We start from the raw sequence: 23483 nt of genomic DNA on the forward strand, positions 1-23483 counted from the left end.
TGTTCTCCATGACTTTCTTGCATATGCTATATGCTTTACCTAATTTGCACTACTTACTAGCATGGGAAAAGTCCTTGTGCTTTTATGCTTTTGCTTGATTATTGAATTTTCCAAAGCAACTGGAAGTGAAGCCTTTTCCTCTCAGCTAGAGATGAATACTATATTCTCTGAGCTTTTGTAATACTTTGTATTCCACCTGTGGCAATCAATGAATACACTGAAATCATAGCTTGGTAACTAAGAAGTGTTGGAGCCACAAGACCAAGATTTAAATACTTGTTGTGTCAGGTACTGTTTGTGTGACTCTGGACAAGCTACTGACTCTATCTAAATCTTTCTTATGTTTTGTTTTCTAAAGAGTTTATTTATTTACTTGAGAGAGAGAGAGAGAGCGCGCACACGCGCACAATGGGGGAGGAAGGGCAGAGGGAGAGGGAGAAGCAGGCTTTCCACTGAGCAGGGAGCCTGTTGTGGGGCTCCATCCCAGGACCTAGGGATCTTGACCTGAGTGGAAGGCAGACACTTAACTGACTGAACCACCCAGGTGCCCCCTATGTTTTAAATAGGAATAATAAAACTTACATCATTAATCACGCATACTTTAATGTGAAAAAGAAATGAGGTAATGATTATAAAACCTTCAGCTTTACAGTATTACACACTGTTATTACTATTGCAGTATACTGTATAGAAAGAGTATGAAGAACCTGGTGCTGGAATAATGTCTGAAGGTGAAAGCATAGGCAGTGGCAGCCATGGCATTTTAATATTGAGAACAAAGTTCTAATAAATACCACCTAATGCTTTAGGAAGAAAAGGAAGAACCCAAGGAGTAAAAAGAATTAGCAATTTCTTGTCCTACTTGGTGGGCTGATTGTCAGTATGATGCACACAGTGGTCACCATTGTGCTGCTTGTCATTTGCAACTCTTTCCTGTGGCTCTTAGGAGTTGCTGCCTCTACTTGGTGTGTGGCCTTGGTAAATACATAAATTGGAATTTGAATAAACATATTGTGCTAAAGGCAAGTTATTTGATAAGCCATTATCTTAATTTTTATACTTTATAACTCCTTTAACATGTGTAAACTAGGAAAATTTCCATAACAGGTTGACTGCTGAAATTCAGGTCAGAAAGTATAGCCATCATTCCTCCTTACAGGATAATCCTTTCTAAAATTTGGCTGTAGATCTGTCTACCTCCTCTGTCACATAACCAAATCTCCCATTTCCTGTTACTGCCTTTCCTCTTTCTTCCGCATGGTGAGTGCCTTCACTTTGCCCTCTTGCTGCCCTTTTGTTTTGTTGCAGAATTCTCCTCAGGTCCATCCTCTCCTATAGTGCAGTGAATTTAAAGTTGTCCCCTTTTGTCCTACCAGTTCCAGTCCCTTCTGATTTTGATAGAGGTTGGGTAAGAGTAAGTTGATAAACCATTTACATTAAGGCTTTGTATTCCTTTGTGGCTATTCAACAGGTGAGGCTTCTGCTCTTCAACTTTTCCTTGTGCCTTAAGGCATTGCTTACACAATTATGGTCTTTGGATGGCTAGTATGAGAATTTTTGGGTAGTGTTGTTTAAAATGTTTATATTCTGAGGGCGCCTGGGTGGCTCAATGAGTTAAGCCTCTGCCTTCCGCTTAGGTCATGATCTCAGGGTCCTGGGCTCGAGCCCTGCATCGGGCTCTCTGCTCTGCAGGGAGCCTGCTTCCCCCTCCTCTCTCTACCTGCCTCTCTGCCTACTTATGATCTCTCTCTGTGTGTCAAATAAATAAATAAAATCTTTATTTAAAAAAATGTTTATATTCTGAGACCCCAGTTTCAGAGATTGTAATTATTGGCTAGATCTAGAGTGATATCCAGAACTCTGCTTTCAAAATGAATGCTTAAAGTGACATTTATACTCCCAAGATGTTTGGGAACCTCTATTGAGATTGTGATTGGGCCATGATTTTAATATTTCTTTTTCTCTCCCTCCAAACTTTGTGGGGTTCATTTTTTTTCCTGTGGGTTTGCCAGAAGCAAAGGTAATAATTCCAGCTACCTATCATTTAAAGTAGAAGAGGCTGCTGCTTACTGTTATACTAAACAGAAAAATCCCACTTGTTAAAAGCAAGAATACTATGTATATTAAACAGGTATGGATTTTAGTCTTGGCTTTTTTAGGGTCTTGTCAAGGTTATTGGATTGTACTCTGGAAGACAGCTGAGAAAGAGAACTCTGAAGCTTGGTTTCTATTGTAAAATGGCATACAGACTTTTGGAGACAATCATATTTTCTTTGTTGTTTGTAGAAATGTAAGACTGTACTAGAAATGTTTTTGGTCACTTACAGATTGGTCAGTATAATAAGCTTGTGATACAATTCTTACTTCAATTACTAGCAAGCAGGGAGGGAGCATTAAAAGTGAATTGGCATTTTCCCAGCTGGTGGTAGACAAAGTCTGGAATTCGCTGCCTAAATTGCCATATTGATTAGATTATAGTGGACAGTTGGGGGAATAAAACATGAAATTTAAAGTACAGATTAGAGGGGTGCCTGCGTGGCTCCGTGGGTTAAGCCTTTGCCTTTGACTCAGGTCATGATCTCAGGGTCCTAGGATAGAGCCCTGCATCAGGCTTTCTGCTCAGCAGGGAGCCTGCTTCCCCCTCTCTCTTTGCCTGACTCTCTGCCTACTTGTGATCTCTCTCTGTCAAAAAAATAAATAAAATCTTAAAAAGTATGGATTAGAGAGCTCAGATGGTCAAGGGAAGGGTATAATATCCTTGCTTTGTCTTTTGCCAAGACAGCTCCCTGATACTGATTAGAACTGTTTCCTCACTACATAGACCTAGACATGAAGGTAAGGGACAAGATAGTTATGTCTTTCCAGGCGTTTGGAATGGCAGATACCAGGCTTCTGTGAGTACATATTTATATAACATGCCTGCCCTAGCACCAAATATTTGGAATATATACTACTACAGGTATAAATGACTAATGGTCTGTATTTCTATTTTCAAAGAGATTTTTCAAACAATAATGAATTTCCAGTTGGTAGAATTTGGTGTGTGTAAGAAAAGTTTGGGGGGTAAAAGAAGACATCCCAGGAGCCTGCAGTGAATAACCAGATTATTCTGCCAAGGGGTAAAGCTGGCCTTGCCTTATTTGCCCCAGCCTTCCCTTCTTTTGTTGCTTCTTTGTGTCTCTGTTTATAAGATTTTTTTTCTCCTATAGCTGTATATTCCTTTATCTTTCATTCATTGATTCATAGCAAGTAGAATAGGATTTCAACCTTGGGGACACAATTACTGACTCTTGAATTGAAGTTTTAAAAAGTTTCTTCAGTGAAGTACCAGTTTCTTGTAAACTAAAAGTTGACTCTAGGATATCAAATATGTATTTGACTTGCTGAATATTTGAAACTGATTCATTATGAATGGAATTCTGTTATTTAAAAAAAATTTATGGGAATTGCTAAGAAATCCAATAGTGGCTTTTATAACAAATCATCATGGAATATCTATGTACCTGTGAAAGAAAGAATTGTTTTTTTTAGAACAGAGAGAACCTGCATTGAGATTCAAGGGCTGAGCAGCATATTTGCTTGAGATGCAGAGTTGTGGTAATCATACTTTTTAAAAGTCCATTGCATGTGTGTAATGACACAATATTACTTAGTCAAATTAAAAATATACACACAAAGTAACATATTTTACTTTAAACACGTGCACATATATTCAAGAACATTCTGAATGTCCATGGAAGGGGGCAGATAGGATTAGGAATCAGAGATGGAGGAAAATAAAAATTAAAAATACGGCCTCACATTTGTTATAGACAAATGCCATGAATTAAAAAAAATAGTATTATGCTATAGATTGTATTGTTTTCTCCTTATGTGTTTGCCAGTGTTTGAAAAATCTTTTTATGTTTGTGTATATATATCTGGCTTCCTCACTGCTTTTGGTTGCTCCATATTATTTCACCAAATTTACTGAACACTTAACCATTCCTCTAGTGATGCTTCTAGTTACTAAAAAATAATGCTCCATGGGAATATATCAAAGCTGGTCCCTTATGGAACTATATGTGAATTCCTCCTGAATATATACCAAGAATTTGTACAGCTGGGTCATAGAAATGGCATTACCTATGAAAACTTAGCACATGATTGCTCTGTGGAATAGTCTACCAGTAATGCATTTGGGTTCCTCTTCTCTATGTTCTTGCTAACAACTTTCTCTGTCATAAATCTTATATTTAATCTATTTTATACTATCACACTGGAAGAAATTAGAAAGCTGGTTAATGATTTACTACATGGAAGGGCCAAATTTATTATGGCAGGTAGGGACTTAAAACTTATAATGGGGATTTTGAGGGAAGATTGAAATTCATGTTAAAGTTTGAAGTGTTGCATGATCCTGTGCAGGTTTTGCAAAGGGAAGGTGCACTGTTTAGAGGGCAGGGATATTATCTTGTCGAACTTCCCATCAACCTGATCTTGCCAGGGTCTCAGAGTCCATCATATTTAGGTAGTCTGACTTGTGTAAACTATTCTCATTACTGGCCAAAGTTAATTAGAATGCCAGTAGACTAATTCATGGTGAAAAAACACAATTATCAAACCTCCTGGCCATTTCAGTTGGCCACTTTTCCTTGGTAGAAAATAAAGTGTAATTAGAAGAGGTCACTTGGTGAGTTTTATATCTGGGCAAGAAGTAGTATTCTGTGATTCAGATGTTTGATGGTATCAAGCCGTCAGAGGCTGATGACATCTATTTATTCCAAATCAAATGTTTTAACTGTCTTGGAATCATGGTATTTGTAGCAGTGTTAAGTGATGATGATTTATCCATGTCTTTTATTTTTTTTGTTTGTTTATTTTGTGGAGCCCAGGGTAGTGCTTGGACTTGAACTCACCCTGAGATTAAGACCTGAGCTGAGATCAAGAGTTGGAAGCTTAACCGACTGAACCACCCAGATGCCTCAATATCTTTTTTTTTTTTTTAAATTTTTTCTATTCTTTTTTGTAAAGGGACTTTCTTTTATAGTATACACACATTACTGTACTTTTAACTAAGCTGCTTAGGTTAGCAAAAGGAGATTAGTTGGCACTGTTAGATTGAGGAAGTAAGCATTGTAAATAGTTTTATATAGTTTTGCTACTAGAGTTTTTAGAAATAATTTTGCAGGGATGCCTGGGTGGCTGAGTTGGTTAAGCATCTATCTTTGACTCAGGTCATGGTCCCATAGCCTTGTGATCAAGTCCTTTGTCAGCCTTCTTGCTCAGCAGAGTGCCTGCTTCTCCCTCTGCCTGCCGCTCCCCCTGCTTGTGCTTACTCGAGCGCACTCTTTCTCTCTCTCTCTCTCTCTGACAAAATAAGTAAATAAAATCTTAAAAAAATTTTTTTTTGTAGGACCTGTAGACTAGATATGATATTTATTTTTGAAGTATATACATTTTAAATTAAATTTAGAATAGTTTTCTCCCCTCATTAGCCCCTTATTATTTCTAATGGTAACTCAGCTTCAGTTTTGTTTTTTTTTTTTCAAATAAAAGAAGTTAGTGGGATTATTATTTCAGTTGTAGGAATTTTCTGTAGCTGGTCTTTGCAGAGATATATTTGTTTTATTGATCAAATCTTGATATGTTTCTCAAAACTTCTTTACTTCACTTTCATAATTTCCTTTAGGTTTTCTGGGTCTTGAGGTATAAGAATTTTTTACTTTTATACATATTGTACTACATATGGGATTAATATGAGTTTATCTGATACTGAGCATGGTTTGTTAGAAATCCAGCATTAAACTTGGTTTTGACTCACATGGTGATCTCAGGGTTGTGAGACCCAGCCCTGCAGGAGATTCCATGCTGGGTGGGGAGTCTGCAGGAAATTCTCTCAGTCCCTTGTCCTCTGCCCCTCCTTCCACTTGAATGTACACTTGAACTCTCTCTCTCTCAAATAAATAAATCTTAAAAAAAAAAAAAAAAAAAAGAAATCCAGGATTGAGGCTTAAGTTTTGTACTTTGGTTTTTATTTTCTAAAATCTCTGAGAACACAATATCTTTTCCTTATTGTTTAAACTGGAAAAGATAGATAAAAATGTGGTTTTCATCTGAACTAAGTAGTGAAGAATCTTTTATTAGAATTTTGGTTATTGGAATTATTTTGGAAAAAAATTGTTTTTAGTTATCACTTAGCTTAATTTTTTATTGCAAAGTCAAAATAAAATTAGGTTAAAGCCTATTTTCCTTTTCTATATTTTCTCATGAAAAAATGATTAGAAATAGTAATAGTAGAAGCCATGCCTTTGTATCAGGATGCTTGCAATTTATTAGAGGAGTAGTCTGACTATGTATATGCAGAGATTTAAAAGTGAGTATCTCCCATTTTTAAGAAAGGATCTCTGGGTTTCATAATAATAATGATGTTAAATCTAAATATTTCAGTAAAGATTGTGCACAGTGCATGGGGAAAATGCAGAGTACTGAATATGTACATCATGGAAGAATACTGCCACCTTGTGTATACATGATGCTATGTTAAATCTCTTCTTTTGTTAACGCCAGCTAATAATACAAAGTGCTTCTTCACCATTTGGTACTATGGTTAGTTAAGTAAATGTGTAAAACTTTTTTTTTTTTTTTTTTCATTTTTCATGTAGTAAAATCAACCCAACTTTTCTTTTTTCTTGGCAGGAGGAGGGACCTTATATTTTTAAGACATTAAATTTGGTGTAGTTAGCTCTGAGAATTGGAAAAGTCTGAGGGATCAGTTTGGTTAATTGATCTCTGGGATTAGTAGAAAATTGAATCATTTTATTTGAATCTTATGGAATGTTGATGATTCTTTGATCATTCTTCATTTTAGTGCTTGCCGTGCTTTGGGATCATTATTCTGAATGCTGGAATTTGTTATACTACAGATAAAGGAAGTAAGGGCATTTGACTTACTGACACAACCATAGTCCTTGATTTTTAAATGTCCAGTGCAGAAGAATGACTATAATAATAACTTGGAATAGTGCTTTGAGAAATATTGATGTGATGAAAGAAGAGTTCCTTTAAATCATTTTGGTTGCTTGAGGACACGACTTAGTGGGTTTTGGATATCACAAGACTGGGGGTTCACTTTCTGATGCTCACAACTAGCTTAGCTGTGTGTGTAATCATGAGTGCTTCTCTGGGCATAAGTTTCTTCATCTGAAAACCGATCAGTTGAACTGGGTGATTTCTGAAGATACTTTTAGCTTTAGAATTCTATGGCTGTTAAGTTTTACTATTAACTTTTAAAATGTTAATGCTGTAATGCTCTTCAGGTTACTTCAGGTTACTCATTATTTTCTTCTGTATAAAAAATTGTTTTGAAAGTTTAATGTATAATCAATCACATAGCTGTGTTTAACTGTCATGAAATATATTAGTAATTTGAGGGGATACTTGTATACAAAAGTTTAATATCAGAAACCTAGGAAATTTGCCTACTTTTTTATATAATATGTGGGGTACTTGAAGATATCAGATTGATTTTAGGGTAACCTAGATTTTAAATATATACTATTTTCAACAACATAATACTGTTGGGGTTGCACAAATGGATTACAAATGCTTACATTTCATCTTCTGGGAAGGTTCCAAAAGTTGGTATGAATATGGTAATGATATATAAATGGTAATGGTATAAGTATCATAGGCAGAATTTTCTAGTTGAGATGAAAAGAGAGAAAAAAATACCTTTAGCTTATAGCTGAAAACTTGGGAATTCTGTAGGCTATTACCCAACTGAAAATTTAAGACTAGTGATTCTGCAGAATGTAAATCTCTTTATTTTTGTGTGCACAGCAGCAGATATTTCCTGCTTCCCTTGATTCATTTTTCTTGTGCAGTGCTAAGAGTGAACACATGTAATCAGGTTTTCACTTTTTACTTTGAGGCCATATGGGAATAATTTTTTAAAATTCTAAACATGATTTTAAGGAAAATGATTTTCATTGTTAAGCTATGTAAACATGCCAAATTCAACATCTGTACTGAAATAATTTCCCAGTGCCAAGTGATTATAATACCAAAGCAAAATGACTATGTTGGTATTTTTGAATTTATTTTGTGTTACACCAAACTCTTATTTTATAGAGTACAGACTAAATGACAAATGTTTAAATTCACTAATAAAATGCATTTCATAAATAAACAACTTATGCCATATTATAAAACATTAAGTAAAAATGTTAATTAAAATATACATGTCATCCTCCTGTAAGTTACTCTGGAAAAACAAAGTATTAAGTAAATTATACTTCATGAAAGTAAAAAGACTATAATTATGAAAAATGGGAAACAGATAATAACTTCAGTTGGTTTTTAGAAAATGTAATCTTAAGAAAATGGGAAGTCAGTGGTGACATTAGCCACGAGGTTTTTCCAAAAGCTCTCTTCTAGAACCTTATTCTACGATGAGGTAGGAATGTGAAATCAGAAGAAAACATTGGGTGATAGTTCATTAACAAGCTCATCTACAAATCCAATATCTGGATTGATACTTTTGAGATATTTTGAATACTTTGTTTTTGTTTAGGGACTGGTGTTTTTATTGATAGCAAACTGTAGTTTTTTTTTTAAATTTTTAAAGATTTTATTTATTTATTTGACACACAGAGAAAGATCACAAGTAGGCAGAGAGGCAGGCAGAGAGAGAGGGGGAAGCAGGCTCCCCGCTGAGCAGAGAGTTTAATGAGGAACTTGATCCCAGGACCCTGAGATCATGACCTGAGCGGAAGGCAGAGGCTTAACCCACTCAGCCACCCAGGTCCCCCAAACTGTAGTTTTAAAGAGAGCATGCCTAGTTTTCTTTTTCTTAATTTTATGTATAGGTAGAGACTAGTTAATGACGGTACTTGGTTCAGTTGTGCTATGTTAATATTCTCCTTGGGTGTTTGAAAAGTCTTTGATTTGGATGAAGAATTAGGATTGTAATAAAACATTTGCTTGTCAGTTGACATATTTTTCTTCCTTGGGAATTATGGAGAATTAGAATGCTTTCTAATGAGTACATCTTTGTTTATTTTGACATTTTTAAAGATTGAGATGTAATTGACATGTAACTAATTTCAGGTGTACAACATAATGATTCAAAATTTGTATATATTGTGAAAAGATCACCACAGTAAGTCTAGTTAACATCCGTCACCACACATATTTACAGATTTTTTCTTGTGATATATTTTGAAATTTTAATGCAGCAAATAACTTTCTGTATAGAGAAGAGTTTTCTTTAAGTATTTTCATCATAGACTGCATAATTGAATTTGCAATAAAATTTATTGCCCAGATATACTAGGATACCATGCTAAAACATGTAATAAATGCTGTAGAATACTTCAGTGTGTTTGCTTATTGTGTTCTGTACAGGCTTAGACCTATCTTTTCTTATGTAATGTTAGAAATTTAATGAGTCTAGGGGCACCTGGGTGGCTCAGTTGGTTAAATGACTGCTTTCAGCTCAGGTCATGATCCTCAATTTTGGGACTGAGTCCTGCATTGGCTCCGTGGTCAGCAGGGAGTCTGTTTCTCCCTCTGACTCTCCCCCTTCCCGTGCTTTCTCTCTTTCTCTCATTCTCTCTCTCTCAAATAAATAAATAAAATCTCCTAAAAAAATTTAATGAGTCTTTTTTTTTTTTTTTAAATTTTATTTATTTCTCAGAGAGAGAGCACAAGCAGGGCCTGCTGAGCAAGCAGCCTGATACGGGACTCAGTCCCAGGACCCTGTGGTGATGACCTGAGCTAAAGGCAGATGCTTAACCTACTGAGCCACCCAGGCACCCCATTGAGTCCTTGATTTTGATGAAAATGATTTTTTTTTAAAATTTATTTGACAGAGAGACATAGCGAGAGAGGGAATGCAAGCAGGGGTAGCGGGAGAATGCGAAGCAGGCTTCCCGCAGAGCAGGGAGCCCGATGTAGGGCTTGATCCCAGAACCCTGGGATCATAACCTGAGCTGAAGGCAGACGCTTAAGGACTGAGCTACCCATGTGCTCTGAAAATGATATTTAAGACAATGAAATACTAGCATTTTGGTAATTCAAGGTACCATATCGTTTTGGAATAATAAAAACTGGTGTAGTCATTAACTGTTATGCTAATATGTAGGTCAAGATAGAAATTGGTAGTGACGTGGAAGTTGGAGGATTCAGAATGTTTGTAAACCCAGCTCTCAGATCTTTAAATCTATTTTATTAAGTCTCTGCTAAGAGTGTCATTACTAGTGAACTGACTCTCTAAATTGGTCTTCTTCATCATAGCAGATAAATAATTGTGATTTTTCTAATATAGGCAAAAATTTGCTTCTTATTCAAGTTTTATTTTAATTGCAAAATTTTTTAGGCCATCCTATAATGTAAACTAATAAGGTATACAAATTGATGCATACTCTGTATTTTTCTCTTATTCCTTTTTTTTTTTTCTTTTCCTTTGAATGCATTAAATTTAGTTGTTGCCCTTTGGGAAACAGATGCTGCTCATCAGAGTGATTCTGCATTTAAAAATACTAACATATAGACATTTTGATATACTATTTAAATCAATGTAGTATTAGTGGAATAAGGTCTTTTAAATGATTGTGAAAGTTAATATCAATGATATTTTGTTCAGTTATGAGATGTTTAGCATAGGTCTAACATTTTTTTTTCATTATTACTAGGCAAGAAGTTATGAAATGGAATGGATGGGGATATAATGATTCCAAGTTCTTCTTCAATAAGAAAGGCCAAGTTGAGTTAACTGGGAAAAGGTAACTGGTTGCTTTATTCTTTTGTTCTTTTTCTCCCCCTCTTTCTTTCTATAAAAAACTTTAAACATAAATAGCAAACATAATTATGTTAAATAGACATAAATAAAATTAGAGAGGGTAATATAATGACTCCTCCCTCCATTTAAAGTTATCAACATTTTGACATAATTGCTCCTTCTTTTGTCTGTGGAATTTTAAATTCTGGCATTGTCATGTCACTTAAATATTTACATATGTCTCCTTTAAAAATATAAGGACCTAATATCCGCTAATCATAATAATGTCATATCATACTCCTCAAAATAAGAAAAATTTTATATCTGATTATCCAGTCTACATTTCTCCTGATATCTAAAATATGCCATTTTATAGATAGTTTGAATCAGGATCCAAAAACGCCTATCGTCGTCCTCCTACCTGATCTCATGCCATTGACTTGTTTGAAGTAACTCCATTTTTAGGACTGGGAATTTATTTTTGGGTGTGGGTTATTATGGAAGGTAAACAATTTTAGGTCTTGTGAATATAAATAGTATTTTAATTTTTAATTTTTTAAAAGATTTTATTCATTTATTTGACAGAGAGATAGAGCCAGAGAGCACAAACCGGTGGTGTGGGGGGTTTGGGGGGTGGCAGAGGGAGAGGGAGAAGCAGGCTCTCCACTGAGCAGGGAGCCTTCCCAGGCTCCTGGGATCATGACCTGAGTCTAAGACAGACCCTTAACTGGTTGAGCCATCCAGGTGCCCCATAAATAGTATTTTTTTTTTAAGATTATTTATTTATTTATTTATTTGACAGAGAGAGAGATCACAAGTAGGCAGAGAGGCAGGCAGAGAGAGAGAGAGAGGAGGAAGCAGGCTCTCTGCTGAGCAGAGAGCCCGATGCGGGACTCAATCCCAGGACCCTGAGATCATGACCTGAGCCGAAGGCAGCGGCTTAACCCACTGAGCCACCCAGGCGCCCCCATAAATAGTATTTTTAAAATTAGCTTTCTGAGGGCACCTGGGTGGCTCAGTGGGTTAAGCCGCTGCCTTTGGCTCAGGTCATGATCTCAGGGTCCTGGGATCGAGTCCTGCATCGGGCTCTCTGCTCAGCAGGGAGTCTGCTTCCTCCTCTCTCTCTCTGCCTGCCTCTCTGCCTACTTGTGATCTCTCTCTGTCAAATAAATAAATAAAATCTTAAAAAAAAAATTAGCTTTCTGAGATACATTAGGGAAGAAATAATGAAGAAAGAGCAATCATTTGTGTGGTAACTTTGACATTTCTGAAATATTTTTGGTAATGTGTGGATAAGAATTCTGAAGAATATTTGTATTGTTATTGTTCCAGATACAGACAGAATTGTAAAGTAAGTTCTTAGTTGATTTTAAGAACTGACCCTGCCAAAGTTGGTATTTTGGGTGGTTTGTGTATTGAATTTTGATGCTAACTTTTGAAAGGACAGTGAGTACAAATGCGTAATATTTGAATGCTAGCTCTATAAATAAAAAATTGAGGGTAGATAAAAACTTGGATCAGATATATTTCGAATCTGTTCCAGTATTGTGCTTTGACTTAATATCTGTTGGGCGTTAATATGGTTAGGTTAATATTTTTGGTATGTTGATATATTGAAATATCAGCAGAAAAACTTTTATTCCTTTGGAGAAATTCTCTTTCTTTGCAACATAATCATTTCCGTTTTCTGACTTAAACATACTTTGTACCTGAAACAAAACCTCAGGACTAGTAATTAGGGACTAATTTTAATCAAGGTATGAAATGTGCGTTTGACATTTGTTTTTAATAGGAGAAATAAATATCTGTATTCTCATTCCTCTCTTTAAGTGTTGAGTGGGCAGCATGTTGGTGGAGGCTTAGTTGAGAAATTGTGTAAATCAGGTAGAAGGAATTTCTGGTTAAAATTAAATTTACCAGTGTTCTAAATGTTGAGTGTTTTGTGTTTTAAATGGTATAGTGTCTAATATGGTAGAAAAACTTATCTGTGTGGAAACGGCTTTGCAAAATCTCCTGGGGGGAAAAGTAAATCTTCTGAACTTAGAAGATCAACTTCCTTTCCTCTCAGATACCGTCTTCATTTCTTTCTCTCTTTGGACCTAGAAAATATGGCATCTTTATTTTATGAGAGAGGACAAATTGTCACTTGTGCATGGTGCCACTGAAAGCATTAGACACCTTCTGACTTGTGTGGAGCACTGTAGGCTAGTTAGTGGTTTGTGTTGGAAGTCTGTGTGTGTGAAGTGAATGATCAGTCACAGAAAATATCACAAGTAATTGTATTTTACTAGTGCCATGGATTCAGAAGCTCGTTCTTATTGCAGGTGTTCTGGCGCTTGATTTATCAGTTTTCACAGAGCGGATCAGGTTGTGGAGGTCTGACACATGTGCCACACTCATGATATAGTCAGGAAAAACATTAGAACCCCGGTGTATTCATTAATGTTTAGATTATTCCGTTTTCCATGTATAGAGGCCTTCGTGATACTAAGATATATAGAATATAAAATGTAAAATTTATTGTTTGGAAAGCATAGGTTCAGAGTAAAGGGGATTCAGTGGCCTTAAGAGAGCTTTTTTATCCAGGTTGTAATAGAACCAGAGAATGTATTTGTTTGACTTCTGACTTTGGAAGATTGCTGCTTCTGCCATTCTAACCAGAATTAGTTCCTTAAAGCCTTCATTTCTTTGCATTATCTCCTGAATCAGGTCCAGTGGGAAAAAAGGAAAGGGAATGGGGTGCATCTGACTGGCAGAGCCTACAAGGGAAACCCGTAATGCAGATTTTGGGCACGTTTGCTTTAATGGAAGGTAGCGTTGGCTTCTCACTAAGACTCACCTAGAAGGCAATTCTCCAAATACAGAAATGGGATTTAAATGCTCTAGGATTAAATATCTTCTACATAAACTATTTAATAACTAATACCAATAAATAATATTCAGTTCCCAATTTAGTGCTTCCAGAAGTACCATTACCTTGTCATAGACAGGATAATAAACCGGACTGAATTGGATCATAGCTTTGTGTAAATTTAGTCTAGCCTCCTAGGGATTTCTCTGGTTTTTATCAGAAAACATTAAACATTCTTTAAGGCAATAATAGCTATTATTTAATTGAGTGCCTGCTGAATTATCTTAAAATAACTTTAAGATGGGTAGTGGTATTTTCTTAAAAAGAATTAAGAGATTGAGGATGAGAGAGGTTAGATAGCTTATTTGAGGTCACTTGCTCAGCAGGAAACTGGGATTAAAACCCAAGTGTTTTTAAGCTTTGTTCTTGTGCTATTTCTGTTGTACTGTGCTTTTGTAGATAACCATATTCATCTATTGCATTGATCTTGTTTTCTCTCCAAACTCTGAGAGCACTTTATGGTAGCCTTCTATCTGCTATACACTAGCACAGCAGAGTTAGTCATATTGTAAAAAATTACCCTATGAGAGAAATTCCTATTTTTCTACTGAAGGGCACGTTGCAGACGCAAAAGGAGGTTGTGATATTCTTAAAAGAGAGAATGACTAGAAAGGATGAGTTACAAGAAAACACTGATTAGGCCGTATTAATTCACCTTTTGTAGTAATAATAGTAGACTGAGGACAATTTTTGAAATTCTTCATAAAGACTTTTTATTCTGGCTTTGTAGAAGACTGGACAAATTACAGACCATTTGTTCTGTATAACTGTATAGAAAACATGAATAAAATATCCTAAGAAAGATCTAAAACAGAGCTGGGAAAAAAGGGGAATACTTGGGTGCTGGCAACCAAGGGTTGTCAGTGAAAATTTATGGGGATTCCCTTATTTCCGATCCAAAGACATTGAACAGGTAAGAAATTTTTATTAAGCAAATGTGTTTGAGTGTGTATATTATGGGGAGGGTAGCATTAACATTTCAAACCCAGCCATTAAATTAGTATATGATATGCTGTCGAAGCAAGCACTCCAGCCGTTAAATTAAAAGCAGTTATTACAAACTGTTACAGATCTTTGGGAAAAATCAGAAGTTTTTTCCTGAACAGTCTTATCTTCTGAAAATACTTACAATTTGTCAGGTTATAAATCCTTAGATTTATTAATTTGCCATTCTTACTCCTTCTAGCTATAGATGAAGTAAGTCCTCCTGGGTTTAAACAGCGGAAGGCAGTACGTATTGTCAGAGCTAATGCTACATTTTTCTACAAACTAAAATTTTTGGAAAGTGTCATTATTCATTGACTTTAAAGGTATTAAATATTAATTGGTGCTTACAAAGCAAAGGTTAGTGCTTTAAATGGAGAGAATTTGTTGGGGTTTATGTACTTTCTATTTTCAGTGACATAATTTTTCATTAAAGTTTGTCTGATTATAAAAAGATTTTTAAATTGCTTAGCAGTTATTACGGAACTCACTCTGAGGATGGAGGTCATGCCTACTACTATCTTGCTGCCTCTGTGTACAGGCACAGAGTAAGAGTGCTTTGTCTTTAGTCACAGTAAAACCTGATGTTCACCTCCTTCTTGGATATTTATGGTCACAGGATTTTCTTTCTACATAGTGATTTCTTTGGTCTTGAATGCTTCCCCTGGTTCTGTATCTTCTACATTATTGTTAATTCTGTCCTGATGGGAGGTGGAGAGTTGATCTCACTTTGTATTTACAATATGAACCATTCCTTAAAATTCTCAAACTCCTCTTCAGTCGTGATTAAAGATCCATTCGGGAGTCACCTGTTTCAATAATTGATATAGGTACCTGGCTTTCCTCTTACCATATTTCTGGCAAAAGTTGCATGTTTCTTACCCATATATTCATCAATCAAGTGTCTTTGTAGCTTTGAGTAAACTAAGTTGTAAATTAATTTTATCCCTCCTTCCTTCCTCTCCTTTCCTTTTTTCTTCTCTTCTCTTCTTTTCTTTTCTCTTCTTTCTTTCTTTTTTTCTTTTTTCCTGCCTTCCTTCTTTTAGGTTGTAAGTTTCTTAAGAACAGAAGCTGTAATACCAAGTCTTTGTGTCCTGCAATACTCAGTACAGTCTTACAAGTGTTAAATGCTTGTTTATAGTTTTGAATGTAAATCTAAATTATTTTACTGTAATGTAATAAGCAAGTTATTACCTGGCTATTTCTTAAATTAAAAACCTCTTATTCCTTTAACTTTTCTTAAAATGTTTCTTTTCAGTTAATTTACTTCTTTGACTTCAAAGTTTTCATTTTTACTTCATGATATTTTATGAGATTTTTGGAATGTTTGGCAACATGCTAGGCTTTATGATTATTGAGTCAGGCTTCCTTTACTGTTTTTCAAATCCCAGGGCATTAGATGCAAGAAAAAGTACAGTTGAAAGGTTTATATTCTGACATGACTTTTTGAACCATATGTTTTGTGCAGAATTGTAGATGATGGAGCATAGTCTCTCTCTTTTTTTTTTTTTAAAGAAACAGTTTTTCTTTTTTCTTAAAGATTTTATTTATTTGAGTGGGGGTGGGGCAGAGGAAGATGGAGAAGCAGGCTCCTTGCTGAGCAGGAGCAGGGCTCAATCCCAGGACCCTGAGATCATGACCTGAGCTGAAGGCAGATGCTTAATCAATTTAGCCACCCCAGCACCCTGATAGTGGAGCAAATCTTAAATCAAATATTCTGCCTCACAAGATAACTTCTTCAGAGTCCAAAATACTGTGCATTCAGATTGTGAAAATATATTGTGTTTGTCTTAATGGTAGAATGTAATTTTAAATTTTACACATGGCAGTAACACCAACTCTATATCTATTAATTCAAGTATCTTGAAGGTGGTCACTTTTTTATTTTATGGATAATGTTATTTGTGAATTAAGGGATTCACAAAGGTCTGAATATGATTCTGTCATGAATATCAAGGGTCTAATATATTTTATGGAGACCCAAATTAATTGTACATTTAACATCTTAAAGACCCAGCATTAAAACCTAATAGTTCCAAATTGGTCTTTTGGTAGGACATTACTAACATACAGTGGCATATCTGTTAACAACCAGCTTTCCAGAATTTGTACTTTACCTCAGTTGAAATGAAGAAGATTTTATGTTGAATGACTGTCATTGTTTTAGCTATGAGCCCCATATTCTCTTTCATTTCAATTTCCTTTTTTTTTTTTTAAGATTTTATTTATTTATTTGATAAAGGTCACAAATAGGCATAGAGGCAGGGAGAGAGGGGGCGGGGAGCAGGCTTCCTGCTGAACAGAAAGCCTGATTTGGGGCTCTATCCCAGGACCCTGAGGTCATGACCTGAGCCGAAGGCAGAGTTTTAACCACTGAGCCACCCAGGCACCCCTCATTTCAATTTCTTTAGATTTATGAAAAAGGTATTATGATATAGTACTTCAAACACACCATTTCTGTTTGATTTTTAGCATTTGTGATTTTTTTTTTTTTTTTTTTTAACGTAAAGAAACTGGCAGGGGTGCCTGGGTGGGTCAGCCTCTGCCTTCAGCTCAGGTCATGGTCTCAGGGTCCTGGGACCGAGCCCAGCGTCAGGCTCTTTGCTCAGTGGGGGGAGCCTGCTTCCCCCTCTCTCTGCCTGCCTCTCTGCCTACTTGTGATCTCTCTCTCTTCAAATAAATAAATAAAATCTTTTAAAAAACCCCAAAGTTACTGGTTTGATTAAAACACATGTGTTCTTCATGTTTTTTCCTTTCTCTGTCATTTTTGTTTTGTTAATGTTTATGTAAAGACTGATTTGACAATTTTAGATAGAATTTTTGTTGTATAATTTGAAGTTAACATGAGGAGTGACACCCACTCAACCCTTGCTGTGTAACTGTTAAAATTATGTGACAAAATGAGTGCTTTTTGTCACTTTCAATTAAGCATTCCTTTGGATGGGGCCTGATACCAGCTTTTTACGTGTTGAATTCTGCATTATTATAAACATATATTTAATTTTGAACAGAGTTTATATATTACCTACTGCCTCTTTAAAATTCTTTGTGATATCAAAGTAATCTTTTGAAGCTAGTTGCTAAATGCTTTGTAGGTACTCAAGTTCTGATGAAATGAGTGGGAAATAACCTTTTGAGCAAACAGCTTTATATTTATACTTTGAACTTTTTAAATAACTTTATATTATTATACTTTGAGCTTTTTATACTTTGAACTTTTTAAATAACTTGCTTCACATCGATGTTAAAACCAGTTTATTGTTTATTCTGATTCATTGTCAGTATTCAATCATTATTTTATTTATTTATTTATTTATTTTTAAAGATTTTATTTATTTATTTGACAGCGAGAGAGATCGCAAGTAGGCAGAGAGGAAGGCAGAGAGAGAGGGAAGCAGGCTCACTGCTGAGCAGAGAGCCTGATGCAGGGCTCGATCCCAGGACCCTGGGATCATGACCTGAGCCACAGGCAGAGGCGTTAACCCACTGAGCCACCCAGGTGCCCACGTTTAATTATTATTTTTTAAATTGTTTTTTGATCTGAATGGGTAGTGAGTACTAGAGTATTTCTTCTTTTCTCCATTTAAATACACACACACGCGCGCACGCGCGCAAGAAATAAAGATTGCTGTAGATCCATTTAAATTATCATCTTGGAAAAAATTAATTTTGATGTTACTTCATGTCAGCTACAGAGATCAATTCCAGATAGACTGTAGACCTAAATGTAGAGGCTAAAACTGTAAAATTGCTAGGAGAATATGCAGAATGTTTTTCTGAATTTGAGGTTGTCAAAAAGTAGAGAACAAAAAGTGTTAACTTTAATAACGGAAGAAAAAAATGAATCATTTAGATAATACCAAAATATAAAACTTATTTTCTTTGAAAGACTCCACTAAGAGAATGAAAGGCAAGTTATAAAGCAGAAGAAAATATTTAATACATACATCTTTGATTTCAGAATATATAAATAATTCTTATATATCGATGAGAAAACAATAGTAACCCAATAGGAAAATGAGCAAAAGATAAACTGGTATTGAAAACAATATTCATGTATCTATTATCCATTTGGATAGAAACTCAAACCCATATGTAACCAGTGAAATTCAAACTAAAATGGTTAATAGATTACCAGTAGAGTGTTTCTCATTCCCAGCAACAAGTGTGGGAAGGCTGTGGAATAAGTCCATATTGCACTGTTAGTGGTAAACATGTTGGAAAACTTATCTACCAGTATCTACTAAAGTTGAACATATACATAGAGTATGGCCTGGAAGTTCCACTCTAGTTATATACCTGTCAGAAAAACGTGATACATTCTTGAGAAAACAAGTTCAGGAATGTCCCTGCATGCACCAAAAACTAAATAACACTGTTGTTTATCAACAATACAGTGGATAAAGAAACTGTGTCATACTCACACAGTGGAATTAAGCCATGGAAATGAATGAATGTTAACAAGATGTATCAAAAAAGATAAATCTCACAAATACAGTATTGGAGCAAAAGAGGGCTAACACAGAAGAATGCATTTTATGCGAGTTCATTTATGTAAAGTACTGAAACAGTCAAAATTACTCTGTAATTATAACAGGATAGTGGTTCCTTTGGTGTGAGGGAAGGTGGTGTGCCTGGAAAGTGCATGAAGGGGAATGTTTCTGGGGTACCGGTAAGTGTTCTGTTTTTGGATCTGAATGGTGATTACATGGGAGGTTTACTTTGTAAAAATTCATTCAGCTCCAGACTTATTTGTGTGTATTTTTGAGTGTATGTTGTACATACATTTACATATAGGTAAAATATTTATAAAATCAAACAAAAATAATGCAGCTATAATATAGGTTACTTGGCTGTTCCATCATCATTTTATTGGCGGAGTAGAGAAGTTGTGAGAACATTGTAGTGAAAAAAATTTACTGAATGTAAGTACCATGATTTTATAAGTATCATTCATAAAGAATTTTAGAATAATGATCTCACTTGGAATGGTGGTAAGGGAAGAATCAAACTAAAGGCAGCATCATGTAATGGTTAAAAGCACAGACTGAAGCCTTACCTGATTCAGATCCTGGTTTTGTAATTTACTACCTGTGTAACCTTGATTAAGTTACTTAAGTTAAGTTAAGAACTTGAGTTCACACCCTAAGTTAATTTCTGTTGCCTTCCTCATCTATAAAATAGGGATAATAGCACAAACCTCATAACATTATAAGTTAATATACATAAAACACTTAGAACAATGCCTGGCACATGACACATAGTATGTGTTTAAGTAAAAAGTTTAAAGTACTGTTTCAAAATACACATTGTAAAATGTTGTTTTGGTCTTTTCAGAGAGCTATTATATTAGTGCTGTTATAACACACTGGGTCATTATTTTTTGCCTATCAGCCTTCTTGACTACACTAATCTAGGGTAGGATACTTATTTTATGTCTTTATTTTTAGCACTTACTGCTGTTTAATATTTTGCCACCTCTGACAAGTATTTCCAAAACTGAAAAGCTGTATTTCAAAGCACTTGAGTTTTCTGCATCAGTGTATATATATATATATATATATATATATATTTATAATATAATATATAAAAAATATATAATAGTCCTAAGATTTTAATATATATATAAAATTTAGGATTTCTTGTGTATATAAAATAATGTTCATATTTCATATAAACTATTTAAGGATTGGTATGGAAAATGTAGGAAGTGAAATCTGAGTAGCAAATCTAGTTTTTTCCATACTGTTCCTACTCTATAGAACTCTTGTGTGTTTTAAATTTCTTTTACAACTTCATGTAAAAATCTAAGTGTCTTTGAAATCTGTAGGTTTATTTGCCATTCTGTATTCTTTTTATAGTTGTCACATCATAAATTCTATGACACAGTGATAGAATTTGGGTTTGGGGGCTATTTTTAATATTTATTTGTTATTCTAATTTATTAATTAACATATAATATATTATTAGTTTTAGAGGTACAGGTCTGTCATTAATCAGTCTTATGTAATACCCAGTGCTTATTGTGTCACCTGCCCTTCTTAATGTCCATCACCCAGTTACCCCATCCCTCTGCCCCCCTCCCCTCCAGCAACCCTCAGTTTATTTCCTGTGGTTAAGAGTCTCTTATGGTTTGTCTCCCTTTCTTGTTTCGTTTTATTTTTTCCTCTCTTCCCCTATGACCCTCTGTTTTATTAAATTCCACATATGAGTGAGAGCATATAATAGTCTTTCTCTGATTGACTTATTTCATTTAGCATAATATCCTCTAGTTCCATGATAGAATTTTTAGAAGCCATAAATATTGGACAGAAATTAAGAAAAAAGTCATTTTGTTTACCCACTTATTTACTTTCTGTTACTTAGTCTGTCTTGAAGATTTCAGTTTATATTAAGTGTTGTATTTCCATTCAGCCTATAGGAATCACTTTACCATTCCTTGTAGTATAGGTCGGCTGGCACCAGGTTCTCTCGGTTTTCATCCAAAAATGTCTTAGTTAACTTTTATTTTATTTTACTTTTTTAAAGATTTTATTTGTCAGAGAGAGAGAGAGAGAGAGAGCACGAGAGAGTGCACAAGCAGGCAGAGAGGCAGGCAGAGGAGAGAGAAGCAGGCTCCCTGCTGGGCAAGGAACCCGATGTGGAACTTGATCCCAGGACTCTGGGATCGTGACCTGAGCCAAAGGCAGTGGCTTAACCAACTGAGCCACCCAGGTGTCCCGAGTTAACTTTTATTTTTGAAGTATATTTTCACCAGATACAGAATTCTAGGTTGAAATTCTTTTTCTTTCAGCACTTTAAGAATGTTCAGTTTTTTGGGGCCCCTGGGTGGCTTAGTGGGTTAAAGCCTCTGCCTTCGGCTCAGGTCATGATCTCAGGGTCCTGGTATAGAGCCCCACATTGGGCTCTTTGCTCAGCGGGGAGCCTGCTTCCTCCCCTCTCTCTGTCTGCCTCTCTGCCTACTTGTGATTTCTGTCTGTCAAATAAATAAATAAATAAATATATTTTTTTAAATGTTCAGTTTTTTCCTGGACTTCATTGTTTCTGATGAGAAGCTGATCGTAATTTTTATTGTTACTATATTGTATGTAATGTGTCATTTTTCTATAGATGCTTTTTAACATTTTCTTTCTCCCTCTTTTTCTCTTTCTTTTAAATTGTAGTTTGACTATGATGTGCGTAGTGTGAGTTTCTTTGCATTTATTTTCTTAGTGTCTTCTGGCCTTCTTGAATTTGTAAATGTATATTTTTCATCAAATTTGGAAACTTTTTGCCATTATTTCTTCCAATAGTTTTACTCTATTTCCCTCTTTTTTTTTTCCTTTTTCTTGGGACTCTATGTGTATGTTGTATAATATATATATATGTCTTTTGCAATTGTTCCATAGGTTTGTTTTTTTTTTTTTTCTGGTAATTTTTTTAATTTTTTTTATTTATTTCCAGCATAACAGTATTCATTATTTTTGCACCACACCCTGTGCTCCATGCAATCCGTGCCCTCTATAATACCCACCACCTGGTACCCCAACCTCCCACCCCCCATCCCTTCAAAACCCTCAGATTGTTTTTCAGAGTCCATAGTCTCTCATGGTTCACCTCCCCTTCCAATTTCCCCCAACTCCCTTCTCCACTCTAAGTCCCCATGTCCTCCATGCTATTTGTTATGCTCCACAAATAAGTGAAACCATATGATAATTGACTCTCTCTGCTTGACTTATTTTTTTAAAGATTTTATTTATTTATTTGACAGAGATCACAAATAGGCAGAGAGGCAGGCAGAGAGTGAGAGGGAAGCAGGCTCCCCGCCGAGCAGAGAGCCCATGTGGGACTCGATCCCAGGACCCTGAGATCATGACCCGAACCGAAAGCATTAGCTTAAACCACTGAGCCACCCAGGTGCCCCTGTTCCATAGGTTTTTGAAGCTGTTTATTTTTTCAATCTTTTTCTCTGCCCTTCGGATTGTATATGTTAATAAAACATCTGTACATTTTACTTTACTTTACTTTATGCTTTACTTTATCTGTACATTTACAGGCATCTCCAGTCTGCCCTTCTGTTCTTTCAATGAATTTTTAAAAGTTCTAAATATAGAATTTCTGTTTTTTTCCTTTTTATAGTTTCTGTTTCTCTGCTCAGATTTTTTCATTCTCACTGGAAACATAGTTTCCCATTTGTTCTTTAACATAGTTATAGCCATTTTAAAAATGATTGTGTGCTACTTCCAGTGTCTTAGTTCTTCTTAGGGTCAGTCCCTATTTATTGCCCTTTCTCTTGATTTTGGATTACAGTTTTTTGTTTGTTTGTGTCTAGTAATTTTGGAGTGCATCTTGGACAATGTAAATAGTCTGTGGTAGAAACCCTGTATTCTGTTATGTTCTTCTGAAGGGGTTTTATTTATTTTTTTAACATCAAGTAATTAACTTGACTATTCTCAAATTCCCATTTCCCTCTGTGGTGGTGAGCAACTGAGTTCTTTTAAGCTTAGTTGGGCTGCTTCAAGTTGGCTCTATATGTGTGTAATTCAAGGTCAGCTAAGCATTTGGACAGAGTTTATACATACATCACTCAATGACTCTCTCCTTTTCTGTGATTTCTGAGATTCTTCCCAGCTGTTGTGTTCACTGCAAATACTGCCTTCTGGTTTTTCAAGGCAGGAAGACAGTAGATTTTCTGTATTTTTTTTTCTGTTTTTGGTACCAGCTGGGCTGTCCCTCATTCTAAAACCTGTATTAAAAATAAAAAAAACTCGGAAACTTACATAACGCTGTTTACTTTTTCTAAGTGTATCACACCCCCTACCCTCTATTATTGCCTGCTTTTGTCTG

At 35.3% G+C, this 23483-nt stretch overlaps 1 protein-coding gene across 2 annotated transcripts in view; it reads left to right on the plus strand.

Annotated features, from left to right (window-relative positions):
• The window catches only part of AGPS (alkylglycerone phosphate synthase), a 149948-nt gene that overhangs the window by 22863 nt on the left and 103602 nt on the right, over positions 1 to 23483 (plus strand). For both annotated transcript variants that reach the window (XM_032356040.1, XM_032356041.1), the window contains one exon: positions 10677 to 10766. In XM_032356040.1, the coding sequence (XP_032211931.1) occupies positions 10677 to 10766 (90 nt within the window). The remainder of the gene's footprint in view (positions 1 to 10676; positions 10767 to 23483) is intronic.

The sequence above is a fragment of the Mustela erminea genome, chromosome 8 (genome assembly GCF_009829155.1).
Source record: "Mustela erminea isolate mMusErm1 chromosome 8, mMusErm1.Pri, whole genome shotgun sequence".
NCBI lineage: Eukaryota > Metazoa > Chordata > Mammalia > Carnivora > Mustelidae > Mustela > Mustela erminea.